Here is a 27570-nt window from a genome sequence, read left to right as displayed (position 1 = left end):
AATTCAAAAAATAAAATTCTTTAAGTCTTGAGTTAATTCGACAGTGCATGTTGCCAGATTAAAGTACACATAAAGGCTAACTTCTTACACCGGTGACATTTAGTAAATATTTTCTGAGTGAACTGGACAATAAAATTAATACAAATATCTAATTTTACAATTAATGCGACATAAAGGCGATAGTATCCGCGATAAGTTGAAAAATTAATCGTTACTCTATGCCTTAAAATAACTTATTGCCTTTTCGAATTTTGAATATATAGCTTTGAAATAAAGTCGAAAATTTACCCTACCTATGAATGGAATTCATTGAAATTTGCCATTACATTACTTTGTAATTTTGTTGGCTATAATTTACGTTATGTAACATTGGGAAGTCCAAAAAATTTTTCTCAATGTATTAAAACATTTCCACTTCAAACAACCAAACAATGAATCAGAAAATAAATTTAAAATAGGAATCCCATATATTTCTTTATCACGCGCGCGATATGTGCCATGTGACCAAATCGAAAAATCTTTAAAATTAATTTTTTAGAGAATTAGACGTTTTTCACAGCGTTTAACGAATCAGGCCAATTTCCACACCGTTCTTCCAATGATGAGGCTTTTAAATCCACTTGCATGGGAATCCACTTTCTTTATGCATTTACAAACCGTTAAAATTCATCTTTGCATCATCCTCATAAAAGCGCAAGTTAAGGTTGACTTTCATTATAGCTTTCTTCATTATTTGCATTTGGAGGAGTTCTTGCTTCAGTTCGTATTTCATACTTTCAATAGAAAAACGGATAGGTTTTGGCGATTTTTAATATAATCGCACATATTATAGAGAACCATTTTGGTGCCATATTTCACCGTCGAGCAATGAAAGTAAGTTCAAAATAACATTCTGATATTTAGTAATTGTTTTCATCTTTAGAATAGGAATAGTAACATCTCATGTTCAATACTTCTTGTGTCCAATTTAAAATTTTCATCGAAATTCTTCTGGCAAACTAAATCTCGTAATCACGTTCTTGGTCTGTAAAGAAGAAACATTTTTCATCGAATCTAAATCTTGCAAGATTCCATTTCAGTCCAATGTTATTTCTAATGCCAATGCTCATTTCTAACATCAGAGAAACGACGCAAGCGTCGATGATAACAGGAAACGCCATTAAAAAATACTTCTCTTTTCAATCATGTTAAATCCTTTGTAAAGTTTTAGCCACTAGTTTTTGCCACGTCAACTGAAGCATCCTTTTTGTTGGTTTGGCTCCATTAGGACATCAACACGCTTGTCAATAATTGCTTTTGAATATTTTGCACACATTCGTCGATGGCTTTATCTTAACCTTAAATTATTTTTTTTTCCAAATATTCTCATTTCAAAGATTTTTGATTATGCACATGGACGTCAAAATCAAATATGGGACCCGACAAATGTTATGATAAATTTTAAAACACAACTAAACAATGGTGATTCAGAGCTTGGCTGTTTTTTGTGGAAATTTATTTAAAATTAGATTAATCGATTATTCTCATTTAGGAAAATGTTAGATTTTTGAATATGTCGACCAGTTCAATGGTATGTGCTTAGCTCATAATTTGGAAAAAAGGCATGCAAAATCTAAACTGCCTTTCAAGCATTTTACAACTTATCATTGAACTACCGCCGCTATGCGGCTTTGAATGTCTATATTAACTATCGTGAATCACCAAATTATTTGTGATATTCTTGGCCGATAATTTTTTATCATCCGTATTTATAGAGATTATCCATAAGTTTACATATGAAGTTAAAATATAGGCAATGTCCAGACCTGGTGTTTCTTGTAAGTTCAGTGTCATTTCTATCAGAATCAGCTGACTTGATGGTGATTGTAGGAGCCAACTTTGATCCAGAATAGTTTATCTGACCATGAAAGGACGTAATGTGTATATTTGACGTTTGTCAGTCTGTATTGCATTTATATGTAGAGCAATGTGGTGTATTTAATGATTGCTACCAGTATAATAGGGACAGTCAGGACAGCAGTGCAATTTTTTTGTTTAGTTACTTTAGATTTCAGATTTTAGGGATAGTACGTAAGCTGTTTACGTTTAAAAAGTTTTTGTATCTTTGCTCAAAATTTTGAAAACTCTTTTTCGGAAAGATATTTAGCTAAGGGCCTGCCATACAGCTGCCCTAACTTGATACGTAATGGCAGATTTGGAGCCTGACATATTTGATTTAATTCGCATTATTTTGTACATAGGGTAGTTAGATGAATTTACGGTTACAAGAAAAAAAATAGAAAACTATCAGGGAAAAACTGGAAAAGACAAAACTTATATGAGTCATCTTTGCTATGATATTATTGTGCGTGCAAAAAACCGTTAATGTTATGTTTACTTTTACAGTTAAGTTTTGTTAAAAGTGCCCTAAAATACAGGCCACTCAAATATGAAAAATATGAAAAATGCAAAAAATATGATGTAACAACCTTGAAAAATCTTTCAGCGAATATTTACAGGCTGTATTTCTGTTTAAGTTCTTCTTTTGCGTCGCTGAAATTAACGCGCTTCCATGCTTCAGGAATATCTGGCTCTTCCGCGTTGTGGTATTCAGCCAAATCTTTGGAGAAGGTTACCATGAACCACTGAAAATACTTAGATGCTTCTAATGTCGTATCTCTAGGAATTGACCACGATTCGTAATATTCATTAACCGACTCGTATTCTTCGCAAGGATGCCATTTTCCACCTGTGGCAACGTTTTGAAACCTAAGGAGACTGTCCACATTCATTGGGCAAATATTGGTTTCTAGTTGTCTTGTTGCCTGGTATTTGTAACCAATTATTCCCTCTGGGCGATGATATGGTGTTGAGTGTTTACCTAGATGATTTTCATGATTTAGGTCACACACGGCTTTGCAGAATGGGCAAACACTTTGACAACCCATCATGTCGTTAAATAGAACATCAGCTGGTTTTGGATGCCATAATTCTATACTTTCGTGACTTAACCCGCATCTGATCAAGCTTTCTACAAAATGGGTCACCTTCCTAAGAACTTCTTCCTGGAAAACTTCAATCTCTTCCAGATCTTCAATTTCAGCTAATGCAAATGTTTCATTCTTGATAACGAGGGTAGAACACTTTTCCACGAATGTTTTAATCCAAGATGATATTTTCTTAACTTTTAAAGATTTTGTTCCCTCGTTGGTTTTTGTTCCCTCGTTGGTTTTCGTTCCCTCTTTGGTTTTTGTTCCCTCGTTCGTTTTTGTTCCCTTGTTCGTTTTTGTTCCCTCGTTCGTTTTTGTTTCCTCGTTGGCATTGGAAATAGCAGCTAAAATATTGTCTCGTATTCCAATGATTTTCTCTTCGAAAATAGATTTTTTTTCTTCTTCTAAACTGTATTTCTCGGCAGAGACAATGAGCTGCATTCTTAAAAAGCTAACTGGATTTTCTATATACCGCTTGTACGCTTCAAACTTGCATTCCTTCGACGTAGAGGCCTCCAATTCGCATTCCTCCCCAAGTTGAATGAGGACACTCGCATGAAATTGACCTTTGCTTTGATACTTAGCTTCCTTCAACATTTCTCTTGCCACTGCCCGACCCATGGTGCTATTCAGCGCCGTCTCAATTGGGACTTCAAGCGCCTCGACAAACGAAGTTGCAGCCAACACTTCTTTTTTCACCTTCTTACAAACTTTATTGAAATATCTTTCCAGCTCTGGTCGAAATTTTTTTTCCAGGTCACCTCTTATGTCTCGTTCCAGAATAAAGAGTTCTTCCATTTCATCGAAAATTTTATATCTATTGGCGAAAATATTGAGCAAGATGTCACATTTTAAGGATTGACTCAATTTAAATTCAGCATCTTTCGTTTCCTCTTCTATAGTGGTGATCACTATGTGATACATGCGTTCTAGTTCATTGCTGCTGCATCTTGCCCCTGGTTTTGCGGATGCTTTTATCGCAAAATCGTGTGTTTTCTTATCCACAAGCTTTACAATTTTCTGAGCGTCGGATTGACACTTCACTCTTTTCTTGTTTTGAACGAAGTCAACCAGTTTTCCCAAAAAATTAAAGTTATATGTAAGATGATCATCGTCAATAATTGGCTCGTCTTCTTTAAAGTTTGATATTATATAATCTTTTCCCTGTAATTTCTCTTTAAAGTTTGCAGTCAGAACAAGATCTGTGTTGCAAAGAACAGCCACCATTTCTTTATTGACATCAACTTTCTTTTCCTCGCATCCAGGAAGGCCTTCAGTCCATAGCTTCCATTCCTGTTCGAATGCCGCCTTTAATTTTCCCTCATCATTAGTATCAGCAGATGTTATAAACTTTTTAGCTTTTTCCAGCAGTTCTTTTTTACGCATATCCTTCTGTTTATCAATATCCTGAATTTGCTGCAAATGATTGAAAGTTGATAAGCAGTTTTTCTGTACCTGCAATACTTGAAGTTCTCTTTGCATTTCAATTTTTTTCATTACGTTTTCTCTCCACTGTTCAAGAATCGCCTTGTCCTCGTCGCTTTTAATAAAATCATTTAGCGCGTCTTTCATCTTCTTCTCGAATTCCTTCGCCTTGTTTTGTATATCTCTTTCTTTTTCTCTCCACACTTCAGAAAGTTCCTCTGGGGATGAGCATCTTTTTAGAGCTACTTCAATATTCGATTGAAGATCACCCATTCCAATCACCATATTATTCACGGATTCATTGAAACACTTTCGGTCTAATGCCGTAAATGCCCTAACTTCGATTATATTACGGAAGCTAAATATGAAATTTTCTTTCAACATGGCTTTCCAGAGAATACCAACCTTATCGCGAAATTGAGAGAAAGAAAGCTTCATACTGTCTTTCAACATCAAATTTATGATGTTTTCTTTTACTCTTTGAACTGCTCTTCCATATTCAGGGTTCACAGGAGCCATTGGCGGATTTCCTTTCAGAAGGCTTGGTATATAAAAAACATGTTCATTGAAATCAAATGAAATAAGATCATCAAATTTTTGGTATTTGTGCGTACAATTTTCCTGCTTTGCAGCCAACTCCGTCATTTTGTCGAGGTCTTTCTTTAGGGCAAAACGTTTGTCGAACAATTTATCCCTCGCGTCGGGAGCTACAACATTTTGGTGAACAAAATTGCATGACCTCTTCTTTTGTTCGGCCAGGTTCATCTTCAAGAAAGCCTGAACAGCTATTTCTAAAAATTCTTTCATTTCGTTGTGATTTTCACCATATATGTTCACAATGGTTACATCAGCAATACCAATTGCAAACGTCGCCAACTGGTTATCATGTTTTCGTAACAGGGAGTCTGCGGATCCTTCAAGACCCTCAGTATCAATGATTAAAACATAGTCGCAGTTTGATTGAACGCTAAGATAATCACTTACAGGGAGAAGACTAGCGAAAGCACCACGAGTACACTTCCCTGCACTGACAGGGAACTCTAAACCAAACATTGTGTTTAACATTGTCGACTTACCTGAACTTTGAATACCTACAACAGAAATTACAAATTGTTTTGCATTATTTGTTTTCTCTTGTAGCTTAGTGTACACGGCATTAAACCATCGCAGTGGAATGTAAAACGAATCGCCATCCATTATTTCAAGAGGTTGTCCTGAAAGCAACATGTCCGCTGCAGCAGCTGCATAGTCGTATTTTACTTTGTCAATTTGGTAAAGCTGAGCCAGTTCTCTCATAATGTGTTCTATGCCAAAGGAGTATTTTAAGATGGATTCTTGAAGCTGTTTTAATCGTTTCTCCTCGGGCGATTGTGTGTTTAACTTCTGGGTCATTTCTTGTCTTATTTTCTGGTGTTTAAGAAAAGCTTCGCGATAGTCGGCATGCAATTTTGGCATGACCTGCAGAGACATTTTATCCAAGTGATGTTTTAACTTATTTAAAGTGTAATTTCGATTAATTTCATCCATCTGTCCAATGCCAGCGAGATAGTTGAGAACTTGTGTGTCCATGCGATGCAAGGTTTCTTTTTGGGCCTCCTCTTCCTTGAAGATTTCTTGATTAGTCTTCGCGAGAACTTGCTTAATATCACCACTTTTAGATGTACAAAACTTTTTACGTTCCAACTCGGCCAATGCTGGGATGTGCGTTTGTAGTTTCAGAAGCTTTTTAGAATTTTCGTTTTCCGTTTTAAGCCAACCGCCGAAACGTTTTTCGAATTTTTCATATGATTGGTATGAAGTATCACCAAGGTTAATGTTACCTTTTTTCAGATTAGAAACTAGCTCCACTAGAGGAAATGCTTTCTTTTTACCAATATTTTTCTGGATCTTTTCTCGTATGCTAAGGAGAAAATGGTTTTTGTTTTTCTCTTTGGCTTTAATTACCAAGGTCAACTTTAAATCTTCAAAATATCTTTTGGAATCCGATTTTATGTCCTCCTTAAAAATAAGGATAACTTTTCCACCGGCTTTCGTTGCTTCCTCCAAAATATCTTTTGGAATGCTTTCGCCCCCTCTTTGTTGAAACTCTGAAGGTAATAAGATAAATAATACGGATGAAATTTTCAAAAGGAAATGAAATTGCTTCCTGAAATTTTTGGCGTCTCCTCGAAGATTTGCAAAACAAATTTCGTTTTGTAATGTCCGTTTCTCACTCTGTCCAGGAAGATACCAGCTCAATTCAACCAAACCATCGACGACTTTTCGTTTAACATGTCCACCTTTCATGTTTTTGTGGAAGAAGTAGTCATGTGTATTGCCTCCGTAACTCATAATTTTGTTAATCAAGGATGATTTCGACATTTTAGTTGTGCCAATTCGAATGAATGAAACAACTGGAAATGGATGCTCTATGGCAAACACTTGTTTTGTGGTAGACCCATCTTCCCAACATTTAGTGATATTCTCCAACGCCGATAGCAAAAGTGTGACGTTTTCAGAAGGTGCCGAAGGGTCCGGCAGAAGAAAGGGGACACTAAGTTGACACGCAGATAATTTATTGGCAAGATAACGTCGTAAAGAATCATCGGATCCATGAAATATACCAAGTATTGCGTCCATCGGGTTGACTCCAACGTCTTCGTTTTCGTTCTCTTTCGAATCATCGTTACTTTTAACAGTCTCCTCGTTAGAATGTGATAGTTTTAACTCGAATTCACGTGCTTTGTAATTACCTATCATTAATGTTTCAAAAATATAATCAGGTATTTTTTTATGGGAGGTTAAATCTTCATCGGTTAGTTTTTGGTTATCAACCGTTCGTGCATGTTTTAAAGTGTACTTTGATAAAGGTGTTTGTGCGTTTTTGTCCTGTGTATTTGTTGTCTGAACTGTAGTGTTTGATGTCTTCATAGCCTGTGATGATTGACCCACATCACATTGTTCTGGTTTACCGTCCTTTCCTTTTTGAACTAAAGATGACTGCTTCGGAAGACCACTAGGAAACTTTATGTTCTTCGTTGCTGCCATAAAAGAGAATAGTTATAAAACTTTTTTGCTCGTTTTAAAGTACAGTTCCATGAAATATAAATATATATATATATATATATATATATATATATATATATATATATATATATATATATATATATACTGTCGTTGTCAAAAAGGTTGTCCTGAGCAAGTATATGTATATATCGATCACGTGACATTATTATGCATCAACACGCGTGGGATTGTACAAGCGTGTTAATTGCGAGTTCGAGTATAGCAAGGTGAACGATTAGAAAATGCCAAGACCATATTCGGATGATTTAAGGTGGAGAATGGTTTATCAACGACTGTTCTACGAAAGAATCATCGACGAAATTGCAGCACAGCTATTTGTTTGTTCAAAAACCGTCTATCGTACTCTCAGCACCTTTTGGAACACGGGTGATGTGAAGCCATGCCGTATGGGTCGCCCAACAGCGAGCGTATCTTTATTCCCACACGAAGAATATATTATCATGGACTGTTTACTGCGAACGCCGCAAATACAGTTGAATGAGATAGCAAGCTATATCATTAATGCTACAGGTTCTTCATTTGGCTCGGAGACACTGTGCCGAGCTCTCTATAGGCTTGGAATAACACGCAAAAAGGTACGAACATTATGACATTATTTAAGTTGGAATATATACTTAATACCGCACGCTGGAAATCATATAACTATATTAATAAGACGCAAGCCATTCCACCTTTTTTCCAATTTATTACAAGATTCTAGTTGTTCTTTATCAACTCTTCAAGCCAGATTTTCTTTTTCAGATACAGAGAACTGCCCTTCAGCGAAAAAACGATATTAGGCTACAATTCATGGCCGAAATCAGCCTTTTCGACCCAAACCTGCTCGTTTTCGTCGATGAAACAGGCATTGTATGTACTACTAGTAGATCTTTTATTTATTTGGTTCTACGTTTTAAGGATAAACGGCAATATGGATATAGTGCTCGTGCATGCATGGGATACCGCCTGTTGTGAGCGACTATAGCTATGCACGGTGGACACCTCGCTATTCCATTATTTCGGCAATATCGTGTGATGGACTTCTTGCGAACTGTTTGTTAAAGAATCCCGAAGAAAGATTTGAAACACGCTCCTTTATCCATTTTCTTGATGAACAGCTTTTGCCAGCTATGAATCGATTTGATGGGGAAAACCCGCGATCCGTTCTCGTTATGGTTGAGATTTGAATATAATTAATGCAAATTCGCTGTTCTAACATATGTCTCAAGGGATGACTGAATTTGTGATCATGTTTTGATCTATTAATATCTGTTTAAACAAAACTTGTTGATGCACAAAGATGCAACTGCTAAAACTAGCAATATGCATATTTTTTAACAGATAACCACCCAACACATCATGTACAAGAAGTTGTAGAACGAGTGTACGACAGTCCTGATTTGAATCCTATTGAAGAGGTTTACATATAGCTTGCTATCTCATTCAACTGTATTTGCGGCGTTCGCAGTAAACAGTCCATGATAATATATTCTTCGTATGGGAATAAAGATACGCTCGCTGTTGGGCGACCCATACGGCAAGGCTTCACATCACCCGTGTTCCAAAAGGTGCTGAGAGTACGATAGACGGTTTTTGAACAAACAAATAGCTGTGCTGCAATTTCGTCGATGATTCTTTCGTAGAACAGTCGTTGATAAACCATTCTCCACCTTAAATCATCCGAATATGGTCTTGGCATTTTCTAATCGTTCACCTTGCTATACTCGAACTCGCAATTAACACGCTTGTACAATCCCACGCGTGTTGATGCATAATAATGTCACGTGATCGATATATACATATACTTGCTCAGGACAACCTTTTTGACAACGACAGTATATATATATATATATATATATATATATATATATATATATATATATATATATAATATATATATATATATATATATATATATACATATATATATTATATAATATATATATATATATATATATATATTTATTCATTTACATAATTCTTAAAAAATTGGCATCGCTACTCTGAATTTCATGCCACAGAGGCAATCATCAGGCGACTAAATTTCAGTTCGTTACAAGTTTGATGACGTGCTACTTTCTTGTTGCGTGTGCGTTTAAAATTTCCTGCCCAAAGAAAGTCGCAAACAAGAAAGTCGCACGTCATCAAACCTGTAACGAACTGAAATTTAGTCGCCTGATGATTGCCTCTGTGGCATGAAACTCAGAGTAGCGATGCCAATTTTTTAAGAATTATGTAAATGAATAAATATATATTGCTCTATTTGCTTGCAGTATTGAGCACTCTTTTATCTCATACGAAGAATTTCTTAATAATTGTTTATATATATATATATATATATATATATATATATATAATTATATATATATATATATATATACACACTCATTTGCAAAAACGTTGGCCGCAGATAGATATATAGATAGATACTCGAAGTTTAATTAGAATTGCATATGATTACATTTGCATGGGATTTCAATCATATTACACAACATATGCAATTCTAATTAGATTTCGGGTATCTATCTATATATCCATCTGCGGCCAACGTTTTTGCAAATGGGTGTATATATATATATATATATATATATATATATATATATATATATATATATATATATATATATATATTATATGACACGCGGTCTTGTGACTAAATGGCGTGCGCTGATTGGTTCTTTGCCGGTCTGGAATCCCCCAGTATTAGACCGTTGCCGTAATAACGGACCAACTCTCATATTTTCGAACAAAAACAAGCTTGCACTTTTATTTTTGACACGAAAAATATCAACAGAGAATGGAAGAAGAAGAGCATTATTTGGTACATGCATGTGAATATTATATTTATTCATCTTTGATTTTTGTTTATATTTATGTATACATTCTTATTTAACGAGTAAAAAACAAAGTTTTGGAAGCCACTTTAGTGCTTACTTGGCGACTGGCTGGCGAAAGAGCCGGCAAGAATTATGCTGCAGTGCATTAAATAATAATAATTGCATTGCAATAAATCCCTTATTAACCGAATACGTTCGGTCCGTACTGGAAAAATATCAGACCTCGTTTTTTTATGTACGGACCTCGCTATCAATCGGTTCGTACTGTCAAGACCTCGGTCTGATATTTTTCTAGTACGGACCTAAAATTCGGTTAATAAGTATAAGTATATATACATATATATGATCAATACTAAATTGATTGTTCGCTACTCAGAGTTTCACGATCTTTAACAATCGATCATCAGGCGATTATGTCCGTTTATAATTCTCTTGCTTGATTTCGTAATTTTCAATTGATCTTGTTGCACGCGCGCACGATGAAATTTTCCAGCATTGTACCGGTCATTGTGGGGACATTTCCTGAACAGCTCTGATCGCTTATTTAACAAGTTTTTATGGTTTGATTTCATGATACAAAGTTTCTCTTCAATACAAAGACTACAACGTGAGTTACCGGGAGCATAAGGTGTTGAGTGATTCAGAATTGTTGAAGACCAAGAACACCAAGCAAAATTGTGCTTATCAAAACAAGAACACCAAGCAACATTGTGCTTAAAGTGCCTATGTCATGTTTGGAGAAATAGACTTTTTAGGTAGTTTAGACGATTTTAAGAACTTTTGCAATATATTGGATAAGTCGAAAATTTCATCTTCATCGACTTTGAGGGCCTCAAAGTTGGTGATTTTGACTAAAACCGTGACCTTAAAGGACTAGGGCGAGAACGGTTGTGAGACGGGTTGTGACGTCATTTCGGGAAGTCGCATTTCTTGTAAAGCCGTAAAACACTGTATTTTATCATGATATTGCGCGAGCGAAGATAGACTTTGAATTGTACTTTTTCAATATTACTGTCGCGTTTCGTTTAATTTGTGGATGCGACAATGTCGTGAAGCTTTACTTATCCGATCAGCGGCGAGGTGAATCAGAAAATAACGCCGAACAAGCTGTTCATTGGCACTGATTGCTACGATCGAACAATCTTGAAGATGACGCTTCTCTGAGGCTCTGACTCACTCAGTGCTCTGACTGCAGATGAAAGTGTCCATACCCGAATGATGTTTTAAAATGTGTTGCCAACTATTACAAAGAAAGTCGGAACACGAAGATAAATTGCAAATACTTAATATACAGTCGGAGGCTGGTTCGAAAGACGTGTAGCAGGAAAGATGGTGAGTAGAATTGTTTTTGTATATCAACGTTTGCTATTTGAATCGGATGTTTATTTTACGGTAATGGTGAAGTACCAAAAATTATAAGAGTAGACCAGCGTTTTTCAAAGTAAAACGACAAACAAAGCATTTGGGGTATACACATGAATTCTCATCTAATTATGGTGTGCTGAACAGTGGTCTACTAGAAGGTACCTATAAATTTTATCACCAAGCCAGTTAGCATTCAAAAGTCAAAGAGACAAGAGCTGTTGAGAAATAGTGTTTATATAGCATTCCTTGGTACCATTAATATGTGTATTGTATTATACATCTTCAATGCTCTCAATTATTTCATAATGCATTCTATCATTTTACTTTGTAGCTATCTTGACTTGAACATATTGCATATTGACAATCGATGCAACTTGTTCAATTATGGCCACTTGGAGAAAAAAAGAATGTCATGACCGCCATGTTATATGCAGTAAATTTAATGAAAAGGACTTTCACAGAGATGACCATCTTTAAGGATTTATTTTATACTCCTTTTCATTTACATATTCTATGGTTATAAGTCAACTCAGTCAGAACTCAGAAGAGGTTGCTTCTTTAGGAATTTGACTTATTGCTGCCTTTTGTACACAACTTATATAACATTTAAGCTTTGTTGTAACATTTTTGCAAATTTCATTATGAATTAAAATTTGAATAACTTGTAAAACAAATTGTGTGTGTAGCTTGCAACAAAATGTTGCCTATATTGCAGTGAACTCGTTTTTGTGCGACTCGTGTCGTTTTTTTGCATTAAAACACAATATCATGCATATATCCAAGAAATATATAATTTTGAAATAATAAATGTATAAACAAGGCACTTCAATGAAATTTTGAGAGTAGTTTTAAAGATTTATTCAAAAATTATGCTCATTTAGGAGGGTTATAATACCTTTATTTTGACCATTTGATATAACAATACATAATTACTGTTTGATAGGTTTATGTTTTAAAAATTTGTGTGTTGTTAAACCACCAATAAAATATTTACATATATACATTATTCAATAACTGATTATTTTTTCCTGCAAAGACAGTTCAGAACATTCCAATGACCTTTTATGGGTTTGTCACAAGTCTGCAACATGGTTTTGCTTGTTTTTAATGCGGATGTGTGGATCGAGTTTCCCAAGTTGAAGGTACTGAAGCAAATTAATAGGTCTCAATCTGTTCTTGTGATTTGGTCATACTTCCAGATTCTGTTAGTGTACAAACATATAAATATCAAATTTCTGTTTTTTGTAGAAATAAAAAATATATTGAAAGTACTTGCTTTAATCAACAGTGTGATACATTTCTCATGTTCTCTATTGTTGCATTACGCAAGATATGGATGAATCAAAACAAGTGAACAGAGCATTGATGAAACTCATGTTCTCATGTTCTCTATTGTTGCATTACGCAAGATATGGATGAATCAAAACAAGTGAACAGAGCATTGATGAAACTTTGCGACGGTGATATCTTGCAGACAATGTCCTGCTAGTTTTGTTATTATAATTTGACGGGCGCACAGATATACTTATTGTGTCTTACTTCAAGCGATGAGCCACAAGTCCCACGACGGATAATCTGTTTTACATCAAAAGTCAAAACTTTCGTTGATACCAATATAACTGTTCTGATCGAACTCCTCAGAGGTCAAACGGCTCTTTCGAACAGAGCTTTCCCCTGTCTTTTGCCTCGGGCGGTGTACCATATAAAATTCTATGTACGGTAGCGCAATTCTTTCGCGTAAATCGGCGGTGTTGAAACTACAAAGCTGTGTTACATCCTTGCACCATTATTAATACATGTCGAACACATAAAGGCCTAACTTTACACAAAATCTTTGCTTATCCGCGATATAATAATTTAACACTCTTTATTTTCTATGATATAGCTTATTGTTATTTTCGCAACTTCCCGATTTGACGTCACACATAACATTAGTTACCAGTTTTTTCAGGATCACAGAAAATCATAAAAATTGTCAAAATCCCCAAATTTGAGGCCCTCAAAGTCGATGAAGATGAAATTTTCGACTTATCCAATATATTGCAAAAGTTCTTAAAATCGTCTAAACTACCTAAAAAGTCTATTTCCCCAAACATGACATAGGCACTTTAAAACAAGAACACCAAGCAACATTGTGCTTATTAAAACAAGAACACCAAGCAACATTGTGGTTAAAACAAAAACACCAAGCAACATTGTGCTTATTAAAACAAGAACACCAGGCAATATTGTGTTTATTAAACAAGAACACCAAGCAACATTGTGCTTAAAACAAGAACACCAAGCAAGATTGTGCTTAAAACAAGAACACCAAGCAAGATTGCGCCTATTAAAACAAGAAACCAAGCAAGCTTGTGCTTAAAACAAGAACACCAAGCAAGATTGTGCTTATTAAAACAAGAACACCAAGCAATATTGTGCTTATTAAAACAAGAACACCAAGCAACATTATGCTTAAAACAAAAACACCAAGCAACACTGTGCTTATTAAAACAAGAACACCAAGCAATATTGTGCTTATTAAAACAAGAACACCAAGCAATATTGTGCTTAAAACAAGAACACCAAGCAAGATTGTGCTTAAAACAAGAACACCAAGCAAGATTGTGCTTATTAAAACAAGAACACCAAGCAATATTGTGCTTATTAAAACAAGAACACCAAGCAACATTGTGCTTATTAAAACAAGAACACCAAGCAACATTATGCTTAAAACAAAAACACCAAGCAACACTGTGCTTATTAAAACAAGAACACCAAGCAATATTGTGCTTATTAAAACAAGAACACCAAGCAATATTGTGCTTATTAAAACAAGAACACCAAGCAACATTGTGCTTATTAAAACAAGAACACCAAGCAACATTGTGCTTATTAAAACAAGAACACCAAGCAATATTGTGCTTATTAAAACAAGAACACCAAGCAACATTGTGCTTATTAAAACAAGAACACCAAGCAATATTGTGCTTATTAAAACAAGAACACCAAGCAATATTGTGCTTATTAAAACAAGAACACCAAGCAACATTGTGCTTATTAAAACAAGAACACCAAGCAACATTGTGCTTAAAACAAGAACACCAAGCAAGATTGTGCTTAAAACAAGAACACCAAGCAAGATTGTGCTTAAAACAAGAACACCAAGCAAGCTTGTGCTTATTAAAACAAGAACACCAAGCAACATTGTGCTTAAAACAAAAACACCAAGCAACATTGTGCTTATTAAAACAAAATAAGGAAAAAATGGGATTGAGGTTAATCAATATATCTCCATCTGCTATCCAACATGTATACCACCACCAACATACTTTGAATCACCAGTCAAAAAAGTGGTACTGCTTGGCCTCTAAATTTTGGGGCAATTCTTCAAAGATATATGGTACTCCAGTAGTAACGTGCAAGAAAAAGTCGTATCACACGTTATGGTGTCACGCGTTCGACATGACTATTAGCCAATCAGAAAACTGTGAATTTTTTTAAAAAAATTATATTATTATACATTACTAATGCAATCTCGATTGTGATTGGCTAAAAACCTACAGATAATTCTCAATGCCCTGCGCGACATTGAAAATAATCCGTAGGTGACGTAATTTTTTGCCGCTAGTTTGTTGTCAATAATGGCGCAGGCTTCCTCCCGAAAAAGGAAATACATAATAAAACAATTATTGAATTCGGTTTTCACATGATATCGATAATTATCAAGCCTCAGTTTGCGTTATCCGCAAACTTCGGCTTGATAATTCTCGATATCACACTCAACCTAATCCAATAATTGTCGAATATCATTTAGTGATATCAGTAGCAACATAAAATTACTGGATGCATGCTGATTTCAGTGCAATCAATCTCATTCGTTGAGTTGCCGAATAGACCAATGCGCGGTCACCTAAATGCAATCGCAATAATCACGTCAGGATTATGTGGGGCAAAGAAATTAGGCCAGAAATAAACGAGACAAACAAGCCCACCAGAGAAAGCGATAAAGAAGATATAAATATTCATACTTCATACCATTCACTGAATCATCAATTTTTTTGTCATCATTTTTATCAGTGTCGCCCTCTTCTGCCGAATACTTAACTTGTTCCATGAGATCATTCGTTTGAACCTCAGTAGATGTTGATTCGTTTTTTTCTTGTCGTTTATCTCCATTCTTTGTTCCCCTCATTTGTTCTATAAGATATTTTTGAACCAAAGAAAAATGTTACGGAAATAAGCAAACGTTGCGTACATACGTAGAAATACGTAGATATTGTCAGACTATGTATATGAGAATGGTATTGAACATGGTCCAAAAATGAAAGATGGTTAAAATTGGAAGGAAAGATAATTTGGTTATTCAAATCTAATTTCTAAATTCAGGTGATTACTATGATGCGGGTTAATTTTAATTAATATTGGTTTTCAGAGAGAGCATAAAATAACAGTAAAAATCTAGAAATACATTCATGCAGCACCACTCACCATTTCAAACCAAGCAAATAAATTCCTAAGTTAGCCGGACCGAAGGTTATATTTTGGCATGACTCAAATGAGTTTATAGCTCATTATATTTCTGTCATTTAGAACGAAAATTGTCCTATAGTAGTAAAGAAAACATACGCTACAAAAACCGAGTGTCGTATTTCATACCATTATTTTTTTTTCTATAACATAAGATAAATGTGATGGGAATGTAAAACTTTGTCCAGATGAAGGAAATTCTGTCAGTATAGAAATATTGTAAAACATCCAAATATTGGTCTGTATAAAAAGTATAGGAGAAGTTGAAAAATTGCGTATGATAACATAACAAGTCTTTGTGTAACTGATTTATAACATTAGGCCCGAATTGGAAATGAATGGTAATAAAAATTGGTACCGATGCTAAGAATTTCAAATCTACTGTCGGCGATAAGTTTGATGCACATGTTATGTCAAAGAGTCGTTATTCAAGGGAGCACAATACAGATTCATTGAGTCTTAAAATTGTTCGCATCATACCCATCATTCGCATCATCATAAGTAATAGTACTAGACCATGCGGCAAAGTTTTTTGATAAATTTCGATAATGCAAAAAAATACCATACCGACGTTTTGTAATCATTGGACGTGCATTCATGCACTGATTGTAGGAATTACTGGGGAGTAAGCTCTTCCTGGTTTATACTACTTGTTTAAATGATGCAAACAAAAAAAATTTATAGCCAGCTTTGTGGTGGATTTAAAAAAATTCTTACGAAATATTTCTTCGGATATCATTCGCGAAGTCCCCGCAGAAACAAATACGAAACAAATTGGAATTATCGCAATGATAAAGCAAGAAAATGTACGAAAAAAACTGCCAAAAATAATCGAGACAAACACAATGTCCATTACAAAAACAGACCTCGAAAGTGTAATTTTTCATGTTTCGTACCATTGACCGAATCATCAGTTGTTTTTTCATCATGTTCATCACTGTTGCACTCTTCTGCCGAATGCTCGGCTTGTTCCAGGGTATCATTTTTTTTTTGCTCAATTGATTTTGTTTCGCTTTTATCTTGGTCATCTTCATTCTCTGTTCCTTTGATGTGTTCTATAAGATTTTTGTTCAAAGGAAATTTGACAAAATTGGAAAACTTTTCTAGACGAGTGGAAACTTTGTCAGAAAATGTATAAGTAGACTCTATCTCTATCTCTCTGAGAATGGTGTGGTTCGCGGTTCACGTAGAAATGAAAGATAATGGAATTTGGTTGTACGAATTTAATTGCGATACAATCTTTTAAGCCTGGATTCCTAATACATGTTATTGCCACGATTTTTTTGATTTGTCAAAAGGAATTAAAGCGGACAAACAAGACCACGAGAGAAAGCAATGATGAGTAAGTAAATAATTATACTTCATACCATTCACTGAATCATCAGTTGTTATGCCACCATCTTTATCACCGTCCTCTCCTGCAGAATAGTTGACTTCCGTGATATTATTCGCTTCCACTTTAACTGATGTTGGTTTGATTTTAACTTGCTTTTTATCTCCATTCCCTGTTTCTTTCATGTGCTCTATAAGACATGTTGAGACAAAGAAAAATGTTGACGAATTCAGTAAATTTTGCGAGATTCTTCGCTTGATTTTTTTCAGTTGTGAATATTTGGCGGTAGCAAATTCCTTTGATCAATTCAATTGAACAGAAAAGAATTTAGCTTTGTGGAAACCGCTTTATAGCCTGGATTCCGAATTCAGGATGTTTATATTATGTGGATTTCAATTGACCATAACAAAAAAGATGGCGGATGTACATTTTACCACATCATTAGTTTTTCTTGCCATCTTTTTTCAGTCAATCATTCTTAATGCCCACAATGCATTCTGGTAAAATATACATGCCGCCATCTTTTGCGTTACTGTCAATTGGTTTTTAAAGACAACACGAAAAACCAGGGTAAATAATGTCATTTATTAATTAGTAACATCATGATATTACTTGAACCTGATTGGTTAATTGGAATGAGGCATTCAGTTATTGACTACCAGTAGATGACCAAAGATGACCAAAATAACTGAATTTTTTTGGGCATACATACGAGACAACCCCAGAAGAATTAATCTAGCAGTGATATTCAGATCAATTCTCAGATCAATTGACTCAGATCAATTAAATTTTGATGTTGCTACTTTGAGTTATCAACCGGGCAAGCTGAAAAATAGCTTGACCACGGTAGGAAAAGACCCCACGACCATTGGTTTTCTTGGCCAATGCTCTTCCAAATGGCCCGCTAGGTCGAGACGATTCGAATATTTGATATTTAACAAATAAAACCGCTATAGAAGCCGATTATAATTTTTCATACCATTTACTGAAACATCAGATGTTTTGTCATCATGCTTCCTATTGTCTCTCTTGTCTTCCAAATATATATTGGTTTCAACTTCGGCTGATGTTGTTTCGTTTCTAACTTGGTGTTGATCTTCTTTCTCTGCTTTCTCCATTTGTACTATAACGCTTTCTTTTATTCTGTATTAAAAATCAAAATGAATTCGCGCAAAATCGAAACAAATAATTCCATAAAATTCTAACATATTTGCAGACATAAACCTTGCGCATTGCTTTTTAGTGATGCTATAGTTAGAATCTCAAACAGAGTAGAACGGAAATTCCGATTCAGCAAGTACTAATAGACCATTCAGTAAGGGTCTTTCACATACTGTAAAACGAAATTGCAGCTAGCGCTAAGTTGTCGACCAATTATTGTTGAATATGGTTTTATAATGTTATCTGATCACTAAAAGACAAAACAGACCCCTTTCGCGTAGGTCACGCACTAACTGTCCACAGGCACCTCGCTTTGCCCCGTTTGGGCCATGAAGCAGTATTTAGCAAGACAACCAAAAACCACAGGCCCTCTCTTTATTCATGCATCAGGCAAACCGCTCACGCAACAAACGTTAACTGCTCAGACTCGAACTTTGTTACAAAAAGTTGGTCTCAACGCCACGAAATATGCTGGTCATAGCTTTCGGATCGACGCTGCTACGACCGCAGCCTCGGCTAACTTGCCTGCTTGGCCGATCAAAACGTTAGGACGCTGGTCTTCTGATTGTTTTGAACGTTACATTCAAACACCTACTTCAACGCTCTCAAGCGTATCAGCCACACTGGCCAATATTTCAAAATATTGATTTCCTATTTTGGGGGGAGGACTCCTTCGTCTATGGGGATACACATTCTGTGTATTGTGGGAGGAAGCGCTCCTGATTGTCACGTTCAAGCGCATAGACTCAGCATTAAGTTATTGTAATCATGGATCAGTCGAATCGTATACCGCCCAACTAGCGTGTGCGGTTGGTCAGGTTGATGTCTTAGAGGCTAGTTACCTCTTTCATGGTATGTAGCGTGTGCGCATACATGACATCATGCGCTGGTGCGAAGTTCCAGAGTCCTATGGAGAATATAAACCCCAGGACAACGGTTTGAAGGCCATTTAAGAACGAGGCTTTGGGATGAAAGAATGACCACAAAGAATTACATCCTATAGGAGTGCTTCCCCCACAACCCTTCTCCCAAAAAAAAACGTGTGTGTGTCTACTGTTTTGCGCAGAAAACCCGCTTGCTAGTAATCATTAGAACGGCTTCGATCATTAAATAGGTGTTTGATATGGGTACTATATATATGGTATTATATGGGTACTATAAAAATATAAAAAGAATAGTAGGAATACTTTGAAATGCGGTATATACTATAGAGCGGAAAAAGTCATAAATACCTATACATTTACATGTTTTTTTTTCGTGAACAATTAGCATATGTTTGTTCTCATATTTCAAAAACAATTAAGTGGCGTGATACAAACTGACTTTCAAAACAAATATCTGAGCAATGACGTTCAGCTTTTGTGCAAAGCGAAAGTTGTTCGGTTTTACCAATAGCTTATTAGCCTCCAGCAGAGATGAAGTTCACTAAAATCCGACGTTTTATTATAAACATGTATATCAATTGCAAGTATCTTAGGTGTTTAAAAATTGCATTTCAACTGCATGTTGTATGTCCACATGCCCGCAAGAGTATATATAAGAACAGGCGTAAAATGAGAAACACATTGATTGAGATGTGGCCCACGTCATGTGGGGATATTTGAATTATCAAATGGCAGCGGAAACCTTGTTGCATGCGTGGCATACATAAATTACTTAGTAACGCCTTTTGTCTCGCAGGTATACCATAACTTCAAAACAACACATAAGACATCTTTCTATCATTGTAGTAGCAGTAACAGAATAAATCAATACATTAACTCTCGTAAAACCCTTCAGTACATGCACCTACAATTAAAAATTCCATATAACTATGTATAACAACTGTGGTACATCAAATGTCGAAACGTCAAGAAGTGTTTTGTCTATTTTAGGCAGTTGCTATACCACATTTGATGCTAAGTCATAAATACCTACATTACGTGTTTCTCCCTTGAATTATCCCAGTCAGAAAGCAAAATGTTCAATCAAAGTAAACAGGAAATTAATGAAAAAGAAATATTCTAGCTTCACTTGAGAACACATCATTTAAAGTATTTTCAATTCTGTGAGTGTCGAGAACTGCTTACTTCATTGGCGTTAGAAGTTATGAATGCATTGTGCAGGTCTGTTACTTTTAAACAAGACGAGTGGCGTGATACAAACTGACTTTCAAAACAAACATCTCAGCAATGACGTTCAGCTTTTGTGCAAAGCGAAAGTTGTTCGGTTTTACCAATAGCTTATTAGCCTCCAGCAGAGATGAAGTTCACTAAAATCCGACGTTTTATTATAAACATGTATATCAATTGCAAGTATCTTAGGTGTTTAAAAATTGCATTTCAACTGCATGTTGTATGTCCACATGCCCGCAAGAGTATCTATAAGAACAGGCGTAAAATGAGAAACACATTGATTGAGATGTGGCCCACGTCATGTGGGGATATTTGAATTATCAAATGGCAGCGGAAACCTTGTTGCATGCGTGGCATACATACATAAATTACTTAGTAACGCCTTTTGTCTCGCAGGTATAACATAACTACAAAACAACACATAAGACATCTTTCTCTCATTGTAGTAGCAGTAACAGAATAAATCAATACATTAACTCTCGTAAAACCCTTCAGTACATGCACCTACAATTAAAAATTCCATATAACTATGTATAACAACTGCATGTGGTACATCAAATGTCGAAACGTCAAGAAGTGTTTTGTCTATTTTAGGCAGTTGCTATACCACATTTGATGCTAAGTCATAAATACCTACATTTACGTGTTTCTCCCTTGAATTATCTCAGTCAGAAAGCAAAATGTTCAATCAAAGTATAGGAAATTAATGAAAAAGAAATATTTCTAGCTTCACTTGAGAATCACATCATTTAAAGTATTTTCAATTCTGTGAGTGTCGAGAACTGCTTACTTCATTGGCGTTAGAAGTTTTGATTGCATTGTGCAGGTCTGTTACTTTTAAACAAGACGAGTGGCGTGATACAAACTGACTTTCAAAACAAACATCGGAGCAATGACGTTCAGCTTTTGTGCAAAGCGAAAGTTGTTCGGTTTTGCCAATAGCTTATTAGCCTCCAGCACAGATGAAGTTCACTAAAATCAGACGTTTTATTTTAAATATGTATATCAATTGCAAGTATCTTAGGTGTTTAAAAATTGCATTTCAACTGCATGTTGTATGTCCACATGGCCGCAAGAGTATATATAAGAACAGGCGTAAAATGAGAAACACATTGATTGAGATGTGGCCCATGTCATGTGGGGATATTTGAATTATCAAATGGCAGCGGAAACCTTGTTGCATGCGTGGCATACATACATAAATTACTTAGTAACGCCTTTTGTCTCGCAGGTATACCATAACTTCAAAACAACACATAAGACATCTTTCTATCACTGTAGTAGCAGTAACAGAATAAATCAATACATTAACTCTCGTAAAACCCTTCAGTACATGCACCTACAATTAAAAATTCCATATAACTATGTATAACAACTGTGGTACCTCAAATGTCGAAACGTCAAGAAGTGTTTTGTCTATTTTAGGCAGTTGCTATACCACATTTGATGCTAAGTCATAAATACCTACATTTACGTGTTTCTCCCTTGAATTATCTCAGTCAGAAAGCAAAATGTTCAATCAAAGTATAACAGGAAATTAATGAAAAAGAAATATTTCTAGCTTCACTTGAGAATCACATCATTTAAAGTATTTTCAATTCTGTGAGTGTCGAGAACTGCTTACTTCATTGGCGTTAGAAGTTATGAATGCATTGTGCAGGTCTGTTACTTTTAAACAAGACGAGTGGCGTGATACAAACTGACTTTCAAAACAAACATCTGAGCAATGACGTTCAGCTTTTGTGCAAAGCGAAAGTTGTTCGGTTTTACCAATAGCTTATTAGCCTCCAGCAGAGATGAAGTTCACTAAAATCCGACGTTTTATTATAAACATGTATATCAATTGCAAGTATCTTAGGTGTTTAAAAATTGCATTTCAACTGCATGTTGTATGTCCACATGCCCGCAAGAGTATATATAAGAACAGGCGTAAAATGAGAAACACATTGATTGAGATGTGGCCCACGTCATGTGGGGATATTTGAATTATCAAATGGCAGCGGAAACCTTGTTGCATGCGTGGCATACATACATAAATTACTTAGTTACGCCTCCTGTCTAACTGCATATGGTATAACAAAATCTCAAAACAACACATAAGACCTATTTTTCTCTCATTGTAGTAGCAGTAACAGAATAAATCAATACGTTAAATCTCGTAAAACCCTTCAGTACATGCACCTACAATTAAAAATTCCATATAACTATGTATAACAACTGTGGTACATCAAATGTTGAAACGTCAAGAAGTGTTTCGTCTATTTTAGGCAGTTGCTATACCACATTTGATGCTAAGTCATAAATACCTACATTTACGTGTTTCTCCCTTGAATCATCTCAGTCAGAAAGCAAAATGTTCAATCAAAGTACAACAGGAAATTAATGAAAAAGAAATATTTCTAGCTTCACTTAAGAATGACATCATTTTTTTTCTAATTTTATGACTGTCGACAACTGCTTACCTCATTGGCTTTAGAAGTTATGAATGCATTGTGCAGGTTTGTTAATTTTCAACGAGACGAGTGGCGTGATACAAACTGACTCTTAAAACAAACATATGAGCAATGACGTTCAGCTTTTGTTTAAAGCGAAAGTTGTTCGGTTTTACCAATAGCTTATTAGCCTCCAGCAGAGATGAAGTTCACTAAAATCAGACGTTTTATTATAAATATGTATATCAATTGCAAGTATCTTAGGTGTTTAAAACTTGCATTTCAACTGCATGTTGTATGTCCACATGCCCGCAAGAGTATGTATAAGAACAGGCGTAAAATCAGAAACACATTGATTGAGATGTGGCCCACGTCATGTGGGGATATTTGAATTATCAAATGGCAGCGGAAACCTTGTTGCATGCGTGGCATACATTCATAAATTACTTAGTAACGCCTTTTGTCTCGCAGGTATAACATAACTTCAAAACAACACATAAAACATCTTTCTCTCATTGTAGTAGCAGTAACAGAATAAATCAATACATTAACTCTCGTAAAACCCTTCAGTACATGCACCTACAATTAAAAATTCCATATAACTATGTATAACAACTGCATGTGGTACATCAAATGTCGAAACGTCAAGAAGTGTTTTGTCTATTTTAGGCAGTTGCTATACCACATTTGATGCTAAGTCATAAATACCTACATTTACGTGTTTCTCCCTTGAATCATCTCAGTCAGAAAGCAAAATGTTCAATCAAAGTATAACAGGAAATTAATGAAAAAGAAATATTTCTAGCCTCACTTGAGAATCACATCATTTAAAGTATTTTCAATTCTGTGAGTGTCGAGAACTGCTTACTTCATTGGCGTTAGAAGTTTTGAATGCATTGTGCAGGTTTGTTAATTTTCAACGAGACGAGTGGCGTGATACAAACTGACTTTCAAAAGAAACATCTGAGCAATGACGTTCAGCTTTTGTGCAAAGCGAAAGTTGTTCGGTTTTGCCAATAGCTTATTAGCCTCCAGCAGAGATGAAGTTCACTAAAATCAGACGTTTTATTATAAATATGTATACCAATTGCAAGTATCTTAGGTGTTTAAAAATTGCATTTCAACTGCATGTTGTATGTCCACATGGCCGCTAGAGTATATATAAGAACAGGCGTAAAATGAGAAACACATTGATTGAGATGTGGCCCACGTCATGTGGGGATATTTGAATTATCAAATGGCAGCGGAAACCTTGTTGCATGCGTGGCATACATACATAAATTACTTAGTAACGCCTTTTGTCTCGCAGGTATAACATAACTTCAAAACAACACATAAGACATCTTTCTCTCATTGTAGTAGCAGTAACAGAATAAATCAATACATTAACTTTCGTAAAACCCTTCAGTACATGCACCTACAATTAAAAATTCCATATAACTATGTATAACAACTGCATGTGGTACATCAAATGTCGAAACGTCAAGAAGTGTTTTGTCTATTTTAGGCAGTTGCTATACCACATTTGATGCTAAGTCATAAATACCTACATTTACGTGTTTCTCCCTTGAATCATCTCAGTCAGAAAGCAAAATGTTCAATCAAAGTATAACAGGAAATTAATGAAAAAGAAATATTTCTAGCCTCACTTGAGAATCACCTCATTTAAAGTATTTTCAATTCTGTGAGTGTCGAGAACTGCTTACTTCATTGGCTTTAGAAGTTATGAATGCATTGTGCAGGTTTGTTAATTTTCAACAAGACGAGTGGCGTGATACAAACTGACTTTCAAAAGAAACATCTGAGCAATGACGTTCAGCTTTTGTGCAAAGCGAAAGTTGTTCGGTTTTGCCAATAGCTTATTAGCCTCCAGCACAGATGAAGTTCACTAAAATCAGACGTTTTATTATAAATATGTATACCAATTGCAAGTATCTTAGGTGTTTAAAAATTGCATTTCAACTGCATGTTGTATGTCCACATGCCCGCAAGAGTATATGTATAAGAACAGGCGTAAAATGAGAAACACATTGATTGAGATGTGGCCCACGTCATGTGGGGATATTTGAATTATCAAATGGCAGCGGAAACCTTGTTGCATGCGTGGCATACATACATAAATTACTTAGTAACGCCTTTTGTCTCGCAGGTATAACATAACTTCAAAACAACACATAAGACATCTTTCTCTCATTGTAGTAGCATGCAGTAATAGAATAAATCAATACATTTACTCTCGTAAAACCCTTCAGTACTTGCACCTACAATTAAAAATTCCATATAACTATGTATAACAACTGTGGTATATCAAATGTCGAAACGTCAAGAAGTGTTTTGTTTAGCTCATTTAGGCAGAAACTAGGGGAGAAGAACCAGTAGTATATAGTTGACTAATGATAATACCTGTCATAATTGATTGAGGCAAACTTGATATAAACATCTCCTATTTATGTGTTATGATGCGCTTTATCCTTGTTTCCGAATTTTACAACAAATTGTCAATACTAGTCAACGAAAACGAAAATTTCATCGGATTAAAAATTAGCCCAAATAAATACATCTACGATGCCCTTTCATCCTAACATAAACCCGTCACGCATCATGACACGACAACGCCGAGGTGGGAAAGTCCTCGGAGAAACAAATGAACTAAAACCTGCACTATTTAGTGTCAATATAATGCATATAAGTTTCCTCCGTACTAAAAATAATCCTACGATTTAAATTTGACCAGCCGATTGTACGATTAATTCGGTTTACGAATTCTCACACCTTCAATTTCGGGATGAAAGAAGCGAAACATTTTCGTACTTTCGTAATCACAATTTCACGGCAAACTCGACCATAGATAGTTCTCGTAACTACGCGATCGATCAAGTCGGGGCCGGGGGAGAATACATTACTAATACAAAATAAGTGTTTGGGACTTTGGCTGTATTTTTAGTGATGCATTTTTTTCATTCGCCCCTGACAAAATTTTACTGACTCAAGCTTAGATTTTCAAATATGAATTTTACGCAAAACATAACAACAAAACACGCCTTTCTGCATCGCTATATATATATATATATATATATATATATATATATATATATATATATATATATATATATATATATATATAATATATATATATATATATTTTGAAGATTATATTGTGTATTATATTATGTGTTCACATAAATTGCAAAATAATGAATACAGCTGTATGAAAATACAAACCTCGACTTTAATCCTTATGTCAAATACTATTCAGAAAATACTACTCGCACATTTCACGATGACGGTTTAATAAAAACCTCCTAAACTTTTAAATCATTTCTATCAAACGACAGTCAACATGTTTACGTGGCACTCTCCCATATATGGAATGCCATACCTTATATGTGACTAAGCAAAAATAGCCTCGCGTGATATGTGATAATCACTGGAATGATTAATTAAAGATCAGCGTACGGCGTTTAGTTTATTTAAACGGTGGATAAGCCAAATTTTAAAAATACTCTCATATATCTTGTACAGTCGTACCTGCATCTTAGGCATTAAATATGTACTGCCAGTGACAATTAAACTATTTACATCGAAATATTTCAGCTCAGTTGTTCAATAAACAGATAATTTTGTTTTCCATTTTGAACTTATCCACCGTTTAAGCTAAACGCCTTCAGTCGAAGCCTATCGTTTTATTCAAGAAGCAAATTATTTTTTTTATCCTTAATACAAAGAATAAAATATTGTTTACAACTACATATTCAGGGCATAATATTGAAGTTGACTCATTTGAGAGATGTAGGAGTGTTATTTAATTTATGTAATAAATAAGATTAAAAGTTTTGGAAGACCAATTATGAATATATAGTAATTTCTATAACCAGGGTCTTTTACAGCCTTTGCTATATAACACAACTAAAAATGCAATAAAATAATTTATGCGCATTATTGTTACTACGCCTGTTCACCTAATTCCAATCGAGTTAGGTTTAGTAACGATATTTAAATCGTATCTATACAGTCGTAATTTCTTAAATCATGAATAATTAATTTCAGAAAATATTTAAACAGCTTGAGCTCATAGAGATTATAATTAACACTAGAGGGGTCATCGAGGAGAAATTGGGGAGCGCGTTAATGGGGGGCAAATTCAAGTCCCAGATGTTCACTCATTCACGATGTCCGAGGCCAAAATATGGCGTTTTAACGAGTTTTTTTTTATTTCTAAATGATTTTTCCCCTAAAATATCATTTCAGGATGTCTAAGGTAGTAAAAACAATTAAAAAAACACTGTTTTTTTCTTAAAAAATCGGCAAAGCGACCTAAAAAACGAATATAATTTTTTAAATACAAATTTTAGTTGTTGTTAACGTGGTTGCTAAGGAGGC

The 27570-nt window shown here is 35.1% G+C and overlaps 1 protein-coding gene across 1 annotated transcript; it reads right to left on the bottom strand.

Annotated features, from left to right (window-relative positions):
• Nucleotides 1-1582: 1582 nt before the first annotated feature.
• Nucleotides 1583-26489, bottom strand: LOC114535764 (interferon-induced very large GTPase 1-like). The gene is made up of 6 exons (XM_028557085.1): nt 26413-26489; nt 18463-18626; nt 17518-17673; nt 17047-17205; nt 15659-15820; nt 1583-7414 (listed from the first exon to the last, which is right to left on the bottom strand). Exons 2-6 carry the CDS (start codon nt 18599-18601, stop codon nt 2493-2495), a joined length of 5538 nt encoding a protein of 1845 aa, XP_028412886.1. The 5' UTR covers nt 18602-18626; nt 26413-26489; the 3' UTR covers nt 1583-2492.
• Between the last annotated feature and the right edge of the window lie 1081 nt (nt 26490-27570).

This window comes from Dendronephthya gigantea, unplaced genomic scaffold (assembly GCF_004324835.1).
Source record: "Dendronephthya gigantea isolate DGI-Jeju-01 unplaced genomic scaffold, DenGig_1.0 000123F, whole genome shotgun sequence".
Lineage (NCBI taxonomy): Eukaryota > Metazoa > Cnidaria > Anthozoa > Malacalcyonacea > Nephtheidae > Dendronephthya > Dendronephthya gigantea.
Note: the sequence above shows the minus strand (reverse complement) of the source record. Positions and strands in the feature narration are given on the sequence as shown.

What these genes read in the sequence shown, in the direction of transcription:
- LOC114535764 (XM_028557085.1), bottom strand. Translation starts at nt 18,601, where the DNA reads ATGGAGAAAGCAGAGAAAGAAGATCAACACCAAGTTAGAAACGAAACA. An exon ending in ATCTGATGTTTCAGTAAATG is followed by an intron (nt 17,674 to 18,462) that starts GTATGAAAAATT and finishes CATGTCTTATAG; the next exon opens with AGCACATGAAAGAAACAGGG. An exon ending in AACTGATGATTCAGTGAATG is followed by an intron (nt 17,206 to 17,517) that starts GTATGAAGTATA and finishes AAAATCTTATAG; the next exon opens with AACACATCAAAGGAACAGAG.